This window comes from Nerophis ophidion, linkage group LG14 (assembly GCF_033978795.1).
Source record: "Nerophis ophidion isolate RoL-2023_Sa linkage group LG14, RoL_Noph_v1.0, whole genome shotgun sequence".
Classification (NCBI taxonomy): Eukaryota; Metazoa; Chordata; class Actinopteri; order Syngnathiformes; family Syngnathidae; genus Nerophis; species Nerophis ophidion.
Genome location: NC_084624.1, coordinates 24981340 through 24995441, shown reverse-complemented (window position 1 = coordinate 24995441; position 14102 = coordinate 24981340). Strand labels below are relative to the sequence as shown.

At 43.4% G+C, this 14102-nt stretch overlaps 1 protein-coding gene across 1 annotated transcript in view; it reads right to left on the bottom strand.

The window, feature by feature from the left end:
- Nucleotides 1-12523, bottom strand: part of LOC133568355 (potassium/sodium hyperpolarization-activated cyclic nucleotide-gated channel 2-like) — a 121084-nt gene extending 108561 nt beyond the window's left edge. The window contains exons 1-3 of the mRNA XM_061920238.1: nt 11245-12523; nt 8399-8822; nt 32-193 (exon numbers count right to left, since the gene is read on the bottom strand). Coding sequence (XP_061776222.1) covers nt 32-193; nt 8399-8822; nt 11245-12395 — 1737 coding nt within the window. The 5' untranslated portion in view covers nt 12396-12523. The remainder of the gene's footprint in view (nt 1-31; nt 194-8398; nt 8823-11244) is intronic.
- Nucleotides 12524-14102: the final 1579 nt, after the last annotated feature.

Below are 14102 nucleotides of genomic sequence, written 5' to 3'. Positions count from 1 at the left end.
AAAGCAAAGGGTTTTGAGTCATGATCCTTACCTTCATTTTGTTGAGGGACACCCAGCAGTCAGATGGGAAGTCCTGCAGCATGGGAACCAGGAACTGTAGGCAGCCGTCCCAGTGACACAGCAGCAGCATCATTGCAATCAGGTTAATGATCCTCATCACAGCACTGGCCAGGTCATAGGTCATGTGGAAGATCTGATGGTGTGCAGCGACAACAGAGGTCAGGTAAGAATCTGTATCGGACTGGAAATAATTCAATTCTACACTAGGGTTGTAGTATAGTACCGCGATACTAATTAATCATATTCGGTACTATGCCGCCTCTAAAAAGCACCGGTCCTAATGTAAAGTATCAAACAACAGAATAATAAGTGATTATTACATTTTAACAGAAGTGTAGATAGAACATGATGAAATGGAAAATAAGCAGATATTAACAGTAAATGAACAAAGGAATTATTAATTCATTTCCTACCACTTGTTCTTTATAATATTGACAAAATAATAGAATGATAAATGACACAATATGTTACTGCATACGTCAGCAGACTAATTAGGAGCCTTTGTTTGTTTACTTACGTACTACTAAAAGAAAAGTTTTCTCGTATAGTCACTATTTTATTTAAGGACAAATTTGCAATAACAAACATATGTTTATTGTACCGTGAGATGTTTTGTTAAAATAAAGCCAATGATGCAATTTTTTGTGGTCCCCTTTATATAAAAAAGTACAAAAAAGTATCGAAATACATTTTGGTACCGGTATCAAAATGTGGGTATCGGGCCAACACTATTCTACACACCAAAGTAGCAATCCACTCCCTTCAAAATACACCACAGTTTGATAAATAAGTGAGGTTGACAGGCTGCCGTCAGTCCCGGATCAAACACAGCAGGAGCGGAAAGACACATGGAACAGGCACACACACTCACGCAAGCCTGCGGGTCCACACACACACGCTGACAGACGCTGTATGCACACTTTCACATACAAAGTGACGGACGGGGACCATCATGACTCTTAACAACTGTCGTCTATAGATGCCAATCATCCTCTGGACGCCAGTCAGCCTTCACCTCACTGGCTGGAACTGTTTCATGGCAGTTTGAATTGGGCAAACCTTCCTAGCGAGAGTGGCTGACACACCTGCTTCGCATGGGCAGGCGGAATAGGAAAAATAGGTCAGTGCAGCTGAGGGAGAAGTGACACTTTCTGATGAGGAGAGGAGCTCAACTTCCTAAATGATGCTTTAACCGTTTCCATGTCCTCTTATATTAAACAGGAAGTGGCCAAATGACTACTCACGTTGTTTAAATGTATAATTGTGCCGGGTGGAGAATAAAAACCACAAAGGGCCCAGATGTTTCCCATTATTATTATTCTTTACACAATATTCTTTACTCAATAATATTTTTTATCTTTTTTACAATATGCAAATAGCCAATAAAAAAAAGCCAGGATACAGGTTGAAAATGGCCCCAAGCTGCACTTTATATACACTGCTGCTCGATACGATAAAGAACACTCACAATACAAACACACTGGTTAAATCACCAAAATGATTCCCGGGCGCGACACCGCTGCTGCCCACTGCTCCCCTCACCTCCCAGGGGGTGATCAAGGGTGACGGTTCAAATGCAGAGAATAATTTTGCCACACCAAGAGTTTTTGTGACAATCATTGATACTTTTATTTTAACACTGTTGAAGGACTAACTGAAAACATCTATGTAAAATCACCAGTAAAAGATCATTTATACGGTATGACAAAAATGCTCTACAGTTTTTAGGGACCTCCTGCGAAAAAGATCCAATTCATGACAGGAGCGCAATGCTTTTTTTTTTTTAAAAGGTCCTTCTGTGAAAACCGCTAGTCAACAATCCTCAGGCCGTATATGAAAGGAGCAGTGTGTTGTTTTTAGGAGCTACTACTAAAAGGTCAGTCAAAGATCCTCCATATGACAGGAACACATTGTGTTTTTTTAGGAATATACTGCAAAAAAGCTTGTCCAAGATCCTCCATATGACAGGACCACATTGTGTTTTTAAAGAACATACTGCAAAAAAAGCTTGTCAAAGATCATCCATATAACAGAACCGCACTGTGTTTTTTAAGAGCATACTGCAAAAAATCTTGTCAAAGATCCTCCTCCATATGACAGGACCACATTGTGTTTTTTTTTAAATATACTGCAGAAAAAGCTTGTAAAAGATTATCTGCATGTTTTAAGGCCTTTCTGCAAAAACTGCTTGTCAAAGATCCTCAAAATGACAAGAGTGCTCTGCTTGTTAAGTGCCTTCCGCAAAAACTGCAAGTCAAAAATCATCTAGCTGTATATGAAAGAAGCTTTCTTTTGTTTTTAGGATCCCACCACAACAAAACTAGTCAAAGATCCTCTATATGAAAAGTGTGCACTGATGTTTTAGTGATTTTTAGCAAAAACTGCTTGTCGAAAATCTGCTAAATTACATAACTGTCAGGCTTGCCCCTGACAGTTTGGTTGTGTTTTAGTTTTTCCTCTGTGTGTGTAGTATTTTCTGTCTTTAGTTACTGTAAGCACTTTTATTTTGGTTCAGTTTCCTGTTTGTCTCCCTGAGTGCGGTGTCCCCACAGCTGCGGCTAATTGGCACCTGGCCACACCTGGTGTCAATCAGCCCGCACCTATTTAGACCTGTTTTCTCCTTCAGTCAATGCTGGACTATTGTTTTGTTGTGCCGTGCCGTGCCGTGTCGATGTCACCACTACCTGTCTTGTTGCTTGTAGCTTTGTCTACTTCTGTTCACTCTGCTCATGCAATAGTTCCGTCGTGTCACAGTAAGTGTTTTTGTTTGTAGTCCACAGTTAGCCTTTGTGCTAGTTTCTATTCATAACAAAGTTTGTTATCCGCCTCGTGCGCGCCTTTTGATTGTACCCTTGTGTTTGTTCTTATTTTAGTGTTTGATTAAATTATGTTTTCTTACACAATGCCTGCCTCCTTCTCTGCATCTTGGGGTTCGTCATCCACAAACTCTGACGTAATAATCCAGCCAAATTCGAACCCCGCAGAGATTTCTATGACGGAGAGGTTTAATTTAGCTTTAAAATTGAGGGCCAAATCAAGGAAAGACTTTGCCTCAATTTTCAATCCCTCCCAATCATTCCTGTCGTATGTTGGCTTCTCGGGGGACGTCTGGGATCTGTCCCTTGAGGGGGGGGCTATGAGTAGCTGTGCAGCTAAGACAAAGCTACTCCTCACACAAGTGGGTCTGCAACAGACGCTGCCACCAAATCCGGTGGGCCGGCAGACGCCACCATCATCTCCGGTGGGTCTGCAACAGACGCCGCCATCATCTCCGGTGTGCCGGCAGACGCCACATTTATCTCCGATGGGCCGGCAGACGCCACCATCATCTCCGGTGGGCCGGCAGAGGCCACCATCACCTCCGGTGGGTCTGCAACCTACGGCGCCATCACTTCCGGTGGGTCTGCAACCTACCGCGCCATCATATTCGGTGGGCAAGCAGACGCCACCACGCACTCGGGTGGGCGAGCAGACGCCACCACGCACTCTGGTGGCCCAGCAGCAGGGGGCGCCACCACCATCCTGTCCGGTGGGCCAGCAGCAGGGGGCGCCACCACCATCCTGTCCGGTGGGCCAGCAGAGGGCGCCACAATCCTCTAGTCGGCCACAGATGTGGTCATTTCACGGGCGACCGCCTCGCCAATTGTGTTTTAGTTTTTCCTCTGTGTGTGTGTGTAGTATTTCCTGTCTTTAGTTCCTGTCAGCGCTCTTATTTTGGTTCAGTTTCCTGTTTGTCTCCCTGAGTGCTGTGTCCCCTCAGCTGCGGCTGATTGGCACCTAGCCCCACCTGGAGTCAATCAGCCCACTCCTATTTAGACCTGTTCTCTCCTCCAGTCAGTGCTGGATTATTGTCGTGTTGTGCCGTGTCGTGTCGATGTCACCACTGCCTGTCTTGTCGCTTGTAGCTTTATACTTCTGTTCACTCTGCTCATGCCATAGTTCCGTCGTGTCACAGTAAGTGTTTTTGTTCGTAGTCCCGAGTTAGCCTTAGTGCTAGTTTCTGTTCATAGCCAAGTTTGTTATCCGCCTTGTGCGCACCTTTTGTTTGTACCCTTTTGTTTGTTCTTGTTTTAGTGTTTAATTAAATTATGTTTTCTTACACAATACCTGCCTCCTTCTCTGCATTTTGGGGTTCGTCATCAACAAACTCTGACAATAACCATGGTGTGTTTTTCAGAACATGCTGCCAAAAAACTATTCAAAGGACTACTACATCAAATGTATACACTGATTATTCGTACTGCTAAAACGCTATAGCAGGGATAGGAAAACTATGACCCGGGGGCTGAATCCCGCCCGTTGGTCTTTTTAATCTGGCCCGCCAAATATTCGAAGAAAATTAAGCAAAGATTTGTTTTGAGAATTGCCACAACAAAACTGATTGGCAAAAAAAGGGTAATCAATAACACCGCTCCCACTAAAAATAATGTGAGTGTGAACCCTTTAATGCCATTTTTGTGTTTTCCTGATATAATATTGTTAAAAATAGATGTAACACCTATGTTTGGGAAGTTTACTCTACTCTCAACAAGCATAATATGCTTTGAAATGTAACATGTGCTTGCCCGGCTCGTCTGTCAAATCTCAAAAGCCAATGTGGCTCCTGAGCCAAAAGGTTTCCCCACCCCTGCTTTATAGGATAGTGAAGTGAATTATGCAAAACCCAAAACCAGTGAAGTTGGCACGTTGTGTAAATGGTAAATAAAAACAGAATACAATGATTTACAAATCCTTTTCAACCCATATTCAATTGAATAGACTGCAAAGACAAGATACTTAAAGTTCGACCTGGTAAACTTTTATTCTTTGCAAATATTAGCTAATTTGGAATTCGATGCCTGCAACATGTTTAAAAAAAATCTGGCACAAGTGGCAAAAAAGACTGAGAAAGTTGAAGAATACTCATCAAACACTTATTTGGAACATCCCACAGATGAACAGGCTAACTGGGATAAGGTGGGTGCCATGATTAGGTATAAGAGCAGCTTCCATGAAATGCTCAGTCATTCACAAACAAGGATGGGGCGAGGGTCACCACTTTGTGAACAAGTATGTGAGCAAATTGTCCAACAGTTTAAGAACAACATTTCTCAATCAGCTATTGCAAGGAATTTAGGGATTTCACCATCTACGCTCCGTAACATCAGGTAATAAAGGTTCAGAGAATATGGAGAAATCACTGCACATAAGAGGCAAGGGCAAAAACCAACATTGAATGCCCGTGACCTTGGATCCATCAGGCGGTACTGCATCAAAATGCGACATAAATGTGTAAAGGATATCACCACGTGGGCTCAGGAATACTTTATAAAGCCACTATCAGTTACTCCAGTGGGTCGCTACATCTGTAAGTGCAAGTTAAAACTCTACAATGCAAAACTAAAGCCATTTATCAACAACACCCAGAAACTCCGCCGGCTTCACTGGGCCCGAGCTCATCTACGATGGACTGATGCAAGGTGGAAAAGTGTTCTGTGGTCTGACGAGTCCACATTTCAAATTGTTTTTGGAAACTGTGGACGTCGTGTCCTCCGGACCAAAGAGGAAAAGAACTATATGACTGTTGTAACGAAACCCATTATCTACATCTTTAAGATACATTTTAACCAATGATAAGAGTGATTTGCTGTTGTTAAGAATCAACTCAAAATATTTAAAGATTTTCTGTAAGACAGGGCTCCATTATTCTAGTAACCGTCTGCTAAAAGGTTAGCCGCTGTCAAGTTTTGAACTGAACTGGCGGTCCAGTCTGGTGTCGTTCCTTAGGTCCACGGGTCGATGTCCCTGCTATATACTGTGTGAAATAAGTTTCATGTGACACCCATGATGGGTTTGGGAGATGACACTCACTCAACCCCTTCGCCGCCCCTCTCAATCTCCATGCATGCCAAGTATCACTTCCCATCATGCACCACAGTATATGCGTGTATAAGTGTGTGTGCGTGCATCACATCATATCTTCAGAAATCCAATTATCCAAAGGTCAAGTGAACAGTCGAGGCCCGCTGCACTGCTCGGTGCTGCAAAATGCCAACAAAACTGCCGCCAACAGTGGCATAAAGGCAAAGTCAAATGTTTTCATGACGGCGCCCGGACTCTCCTTGAACGTCCGAAGTGCATCTTGCTTTGAAATAAACAATTAGTGACACACAAAATGGCAGACAATTGCCCCCTTGGCGGCACACGTCATGCCCACCCTCTGCCCAACCCGGGCCTTAATTGATTAACTGTGTTTGCCCTGATAATAGGCGGCTTATTAGACCACCTGTTGCTGCCTGTGGGATCTTCCAGGTCAGACAGGGAGAGACCAGGAGAGGGTTCACTAGAAAATAACAGTAATTAGAATGCAAAGTATGTTTGGGCTCAAACATCCTGCTGACATTATGCAGCTCTGGCTGAGCGGCAGGTGACAACATTCATATTGATCATGGTTGACCTTTGGACTACTTCTGTTAAAACGATCCATCCATTTTCTATACCTCTTGTCCTCATTAGGAGGGGCCGACCACCCTGGACTTTCGGAAATTCACTCACATTAAATTCATGGTCTCCAATTAGGTGGCCGTGAATCGTTTCTGCAGAGGTACCAGTCTGGATGATATGCTAGCTGACTCTTAAGATGTAACCCGGGGTGGACCACTCTTCCACTCCCCTGTGACTATCTGTTGGCTTGCCAATGGTCCAGTCCCACATTTTTTTTAAATCTTTCTCAACTTTTATTTAATTGAATAGACTGCAAAGACAAGATATTTAATGTTGAAACTAAGAAACTAAATTATTTGCAAATAATCATTAACTTAGAATTTAATGGCAGCAACACATTGCAAAAAGATTTGCACAGGGGCATTTTTTACCACTGTGTTACATGGCCTTTCCTTTTAACAACACTCGGTAAAAGTTTGGGAACTGAGGACATCAATTTTTGAAGCTTTTCAGGTGGAATTATTTCCTATTCTTGCTCGATGTACAGCTTAAGTTGTTAAACATTCTCCGTTGTGGTATTTTAGGCTTTATAATGCGCCACACATTTTCTACAGAAGACAGGTCTGCACTACAAGAAGGCCAGTCCAGTACCCACACATTTTTTTACTACGAAGCCACGCTGTTGTAACACGGGCAGAATGTGGCTTGGCATTCTCTTGGTGAAATAAGCAGGGGCGTCCATGATAACGTTGCTTGGATGGTTACATATGTTGCTCCAAAATATGTATGTCCCTTTCAGCATTAATGATGCCTTCACAGATGTGTAAATTACCCATGCCTTGGGCACTAATGCACCCCCATAACATCACAGACACTGGCTTTTGAACTTTCCGCCTATAACAGTTCGCACGGTTCTTTTCCTCTTTGATCCGGAGGACACGACGTCGACAGTTTCCAAAAACAATTTGAAATGTGGACTTGTCAGACCACAGAACACTTTTCCACTTTGCATCAGTCAATTTTAGATAAGCTTGGGCGCAGCGAAGCCGACGCCATTTCTGAGTGTTGTTGATAAATGGCTTTCGCTTTGCATAGTACAGTTTTAACTTGCACTTACAGATGTAGTGACAAACTATAGTTACTGACAGTGGTTTTCTGAAGTGTTCCTGAGCCCATGTGGTGATATCCTTTACACACTGATGTGCTTTTTGATGCAATACCACCTGATGGATCCAAGGTCACGGGTGTTGCTGCTTACGTGCAAGGATTTCTCCAGATTATTTGAACCTTTTGATGATATTACGGACCGTAGATGGTGAAATGCCTAAATTCCTTGCAATAGCTGGTTGAGAAATGTTGTTCTTAAACTGTTCAACAATTTTCTGAGGCATTTGTTCACACAGTAGTGACCCTCGACCCATCCTTGTTTGTGAATGACTGAGCATTTCATGGAATCTGCTTTTATACCCAATCATGGCACCCACGTGTTCCCAATTAGCCTGTTCACCTGTGGTACTTTCCGAATAAGTGTTTGATGAGCATTATTCAACTTTCTCAGTCTTTTTGTCACTTGAGGCAGATTTTTTGAAACAAGTTACAGGCATCACATTCCAAATGAGCCAATGTTTGCTAAAAATAACAAAGTTTACTAGTTTAAACATTGGAGTCTATTCAATTGGATATAAGTCGAAAAGCCTTTGCAAATCATTTTATTCTGTTTTTATTTACCATTTACACAACGTGTCCACTTCTATGATTTTGGGTTTTGTAAATACATTCTGATGGATTGATTGAGTTAGCCCAAGACGCTGTTTTTCGATGAATGGAATCTAAAGAAAACCCACAATTTAAACTCAGATCTCCAGACTGTAAGGCAGACGTGCTAACTACATAAAAACAATTTTCACGAACGTACCTCTTCCCATTGGTGAATATAGCGTATTAATCTGGAGAGCCTCAACAGCCTCAGAAGACTCAGGATCTTGGTGAAGCGGACGATCCTCAGCGCTCGAGCCGTCTTGTACACCTCCGAATCCATCCCCCTCTCCACGATGAGGAATATGTAATCCACCGGAATGGATGAGATGAAGTCCACTATGAACCAGGTCTTTAGATACTTTTTCTTAATGGTCTCAGGGTCCAAAATGATGTCGGAGTTGTCCTCGATGATGATTCCCGTGCGGAAGTTGAGCACCAGGTCCATCAGGAAGAAAGTGTCCGAGACCACGTTGAAGATGATCCAGGGCGTGGTGGTCTCTTCCTTGAAGAAGGTGATGCCCACAGGGATGATGATCAGGTTGCCCACCATAAACAGCAGCATTGTAAAATCCCAGTAGAACCTAGCAGGGTGTTTGTGTGATGTTTGTTTATGTGTGTGTGTGTGTGGGTGGGGGGAGTGGGGGGGTGGGGGGGGGCAGACAAAACAGGTCAGTGGAGAGACAAAATGGCACATAAATAAACACACACTTTGATGCATTTCCTGCTTCAGTCATAGCCACTTAAAGAAATTGGTTGCCAATGTCTTTCATGAAGTGGTGACGTAGTTAAAGTATAGTGAGATTTGAAGGCAGTCTCTGCAGGACAGGTGCAGCGCTGAGTCACTACACTTATGCAACAAGCTCCAATTCCTGTGCTCCATTGCAATACGCGCTTACTGGCAAGGCGGTCACTCTCGTGAGGCTCCTGTGTATGTTTACCACGCATGCATTAGCATCGCAATGAGCGTGAGGGCAGCGCCGTGTGGGAGTGCGGGTCTCTACGGTAGCCTGCGGTTTCTACGGCCAACTCAGGTTTGAGCCTTTAAGTGCTTGTACCGACTCGGTGTTGTGTGACACAAACGGGCCGGACTTTACCCACGGCAATGTGCGAGAGGTTAGGTCGCTGTCCGCGCTCAGCGGTGCTGAAAAGCGCGCCGCCACAAGGCGGAGCAAAATTGGGGCGACCGATAGGTCATAGTAACAAAAAATTGTGTTTTTGTTCTCTTAGCGTTCAAAGGTGTTTGTCAACATTTCTGGTGCTTGTTTGAGGTCCAGTAAACCGATTAGGATGCAGGATTCAGGCGGATACAGCTCCAGTGAGCATGCTTTTGGCTCAAGGTGACATTCCATTGCTGGGTGCCTGGCACACATACATACATACATACATGTACATATACATATATCCATATATATGTATATATATATATATATATATATATATATATATATATATATATATATATATATATACATACATATATATATGTATATATATACATATATACATACATACATACATATATATGTGTCTACACATACATATATATATGTATATATATACAGTATATACACATACATATAGAAATATATATGTATATATATACTGTATATACATACATATACATGCATATATACACATACATATATATACGTATATATGTATACATATATATACACATACATGTATACATACATATATATGCATATATATATACACGTATATATACACATAAATGTATACATACATATATATGCATATATATACACGTATACATACATACATATATACACATACATACATATATAAACGTATACAGTATATACACATACATACATATATATAAACATACATATAAACATATATATATATATATTTATAAATTCATACCTATATATAAACATATATACTGCATATACATACATACATAGATATACAGTATATAAACATATATATACACACATACATATATACAAATACATATATATGCGCCCACACACATACATATATATATACATGTGTATATATGTAGGTATGTATCTATATATATATACTTATGTATATATGCATGTGTACATACGTGTATATATATATATATATATATATATATATATATAGCTATACATATATAAACATACATATATATTTGTATATGTATGTACTGTATATATATATACACATGTATATATGTACATATATATATATATATAACTATACTTTTGTATATAGACATACATATGTGTACATATATTTACATATATACATAAAAAGCACTCCAATGATAATATTAGAATGCATTGTAGATGAGCAAGGATTCAAGCAACGTTCTTCTTTGTTGCATATATGAGCAAAGAGTGTAAGGTGAAGTGTAAGCAAGAGGCCATCCCAGTCATGCTGCTGTGCAAACTGTTGGAGCTTCGGTTTACTATTTCCTCTTAAATCCATTTGACGTACAACAGGTTGTTTAAGGGTTTTGCGGAGGAATTGTCCAATGAATGAGATCAATAAGAAGCCATGAAGGAGTGGATAGGGCTTCACGGTGGCAGAGGGGTTAGTGTGTCTGCCTCACAATACGAAGGTCCTGCAGTCCAGGATCTTTCTGTGTGGAGTTCGCATGTTCTCCCTGTGAATGCGTGGGTTCCCTCCGGGTACTCCGGCTTCCTCCCAGTTCCAAAGACATGCACCTGGGGATAGGTTGATTGGCAACACTAAATTGGCTCTAGTGTGTGAATGTGAGTGTGAATGTTGTCTGTCTATCTGTGTTGGCCCTGCGATGAGGTGGCGACTTGTCCAGGGTGTACGCCGCCTTCCGCCCGATTGTAGCTGAGATTGGCGTCAGCGCCCCCCGCGACCCCAAAAGGGAATAAGCGGTAGAAAATGGATGGATGGATGGAAGGAGTGGATAGCATGTAGCATGCCTGTGTGTGCATGGGGGTCAACATGGTCTCCCACTATTAAGTTGTGAGGAGCCACATAATGAACCTGCCATGTTGACCCTGACCTTACCTGAAATCACTGTAAGGGTGAATAATCCAATTTCCGGCTGATTTGACCCTCTCCTGCTCTCTCTCCACAGCCTTTTGGCTGCCATACATACGCAAGGAGAATTTGTTAACTCCCGGCTGCAGCATGCTGCTGAACTGTCTCTGCATGAAGCTGGCCTGGCTGCCCCGAGGCTCTGCATCCTCGGCCGGCAATATCTGGGCTCCGTCCTCGGGCTTCTGGAAAGTGACAGAGTTCCTGGGCTGCGGGGTCTGGCTCGGCCCGTGCAGGGACGACGAGGCTTTCCGGCTGGGCGCGTTGGAGAAAGACACCTTGGAGTCCTTCTTCTCGGGGACCCCGCTCGATCCGGGGTTGACGCTGTCGCCTCCGTGGCCCCCGGCTAGGGACCCGCCTGGCGTGATGGAGCCGTCCATGCTGGCGGTGGTTGAGTTACACGCACCGCGCTCGGCCCTCGGCTTCTCCTGCTTGGAGATGATCGAGCGCAGGCTCCCGGTGCCGGAGTCCCTCCTGCATTCTCCGTTTTTGTTGCATTTCATGCTTGAAATGGGAACGCCGATGTTGCCACCATCACCCGTCGTCGTCGCCGCTGCTGCGTCCGCTGTGTCTACCGCGACGGCCGCCGGTTCCGACGCCTCCACCCCAGATGCTCCGCAGCTCTCGCCGTGCTGGGCAGCATCGCCCGGGTGAGGTCCGCGGGTCTCCGTGGCTCCGGAGGTAGCAGTGGGCCGTGAGGCAGCAAGAGCGTCCTCTGCGTGAGGAAGACAGGGCTCCTTGTCAGAGAGCCTCCTGGAAGCCGAGGACGAGGCTCCCCCTCCTGGCGTAAAGTTTTTCATCCCGATGCTGCCTCCTCCTCTTCCTCCTCCACGGTTCCACCCGGCTCGACGCACACGCGAATGCGGAAACATGCCCTCGTCATTCCCGCCCTCCGACTCGTCCTTCTCCTTGGAGCTCAGGCGGGGAGACTCCGGACACACTTGACCGCCTTGGCTCCCTGCGCATTTGGCGGCGTTGTGTGCGCCTCCGCTGGGGCACGCCGCGTTCTTCATCACGGTGGCACCAGGCGCAGGTGACACCTCATTCCTGTCCATGACATTGAGCATTTGGGGTTTTTGCCCCCCCTCGGTGCATTCTTTGTGCAAAGGCGGCACATGCATGGGGGAGATGGAGAGGAGAGAAAGCAGAGGGAGGGGTGGACGTGACTTCTTTGCAAACTATATTTGCTCTTACACTTCCAACACTCATGGTGAGAGACAAGTTGTAATCACTGCACTAATTAAGCACATCTTAAGTCTATGGATTCATTAGCTTAAGTGTCTCCACATCAGTCCAATTTTCCTCTAATGTGTTGATTCCTCCCTCATATAATCACACGTGCTTTTAAAATACAGCATTCATGTTTAATGGCAACATTTCTGTGCAAACTTGAGTCCTTGCCATCTATTTAAAGGTTGTTTTCAATGACAAACGTATGACCTACATAGACCGTTCAGCACCACCTAGTGGCCTAACAAGGAAGCACTGTTGTGATCCAATTTTTCTTAACCTCTGACATTAGACTTTTATGGCTTAGTAACATACTTTTAATTAATTTACAGTACGTCAGGTATTCATATGGTATATAGTACAGGCCAAAAGTTTGGACACACCTTCTCCTCATTTAATAAATGTTCATGACTGTTTACATCAGGGGTGTCAAACTCAAATACAGAGTGGGCCAAAATTTTAAACGGAACAAAGCCGCGGGCCAAGGTTGAACGAATTAACCTTTTAATAGGGACCCAAACAAGTTTTGCATTTAATATTGAACAAGCAAGGCTTATATAACTTTAGTGACATGCAAAATCCAGTTTTAAACAATAATAATAATAATTGAAAAAATATCAATGGCATATCAAATAAAATTTAAATACAAATGTTATGCCTTTTTTTTCTATTTGCAATCTTCTGAGGTAAATATCAATTTTTTTCCACAGGCTAATAATAAATTTGACAATAAAATAACAATAATGAATGAACCAAAAATTCAAGCCTTGAAGTAGCAAGAGAAAATGCATGAATAAAACGTTAATTATTGGTCAGTTTGCTGGAAGTTTCCCGGAAGAGTTAGTGCTGGGTATTTGTTCTGTTGTCTTACGGTGCGGATGTTCACCTGAAATGTGTTTGTCATTCTTGTTTGGTGTGGGTTCACAGTGTGGCGCATATTTGTAACAGTGCTTAAGTTGTTTATACGGCCACCTTCAGTGTGACCTGTATAGCTGTTGACCAAGTATGCCTTGCATTCACTTGTGCGTGTGTGTGTGTAAAAGCCCCAAATATTATGTGACACGTTGTTAGTATGGAGGAAAAGCGGACGTGACGACAGGTTGTAGAGAACACTAAAGGCAGTGCCTTAAATGCACGCCCCCAATATAGTTGTCCAGGTGGAAATCGGTAGAAATTCGGGAGAATGGTTGCCCCGGGAGATTTTCGGGAGGGGCACTGAACTTCGTGAGTCTACCGGGAAAATTAGGAGAGTTGGCAAGTATGAGTATTAGCGGTGAATGCGGTGTTACAGTGGCACCGACGCTGTATAACACCGGCAGGCCAGGTTTAATGCTAAATTGATATTGCCTCAAGGGCCAAATTAAATTACACGGCGGGGCAGAGTTGGCCCGCGGGCCAGAGTTTGACACCCATGGTTTACATTGTAAAATGTTGCTGAACGCATCAACATACGAATGAACACGTGGAGTTACTGTATGTCCTTAACAAAAAAAAGGTGAAATAGCTGAAAACATGTTTTATATTCTAGTTCTGCTCCCCTCATACCTCCCAGGGTGTGGAACAAGGGGGTGGGTCAAATGCAGAGAATAATTTACCCA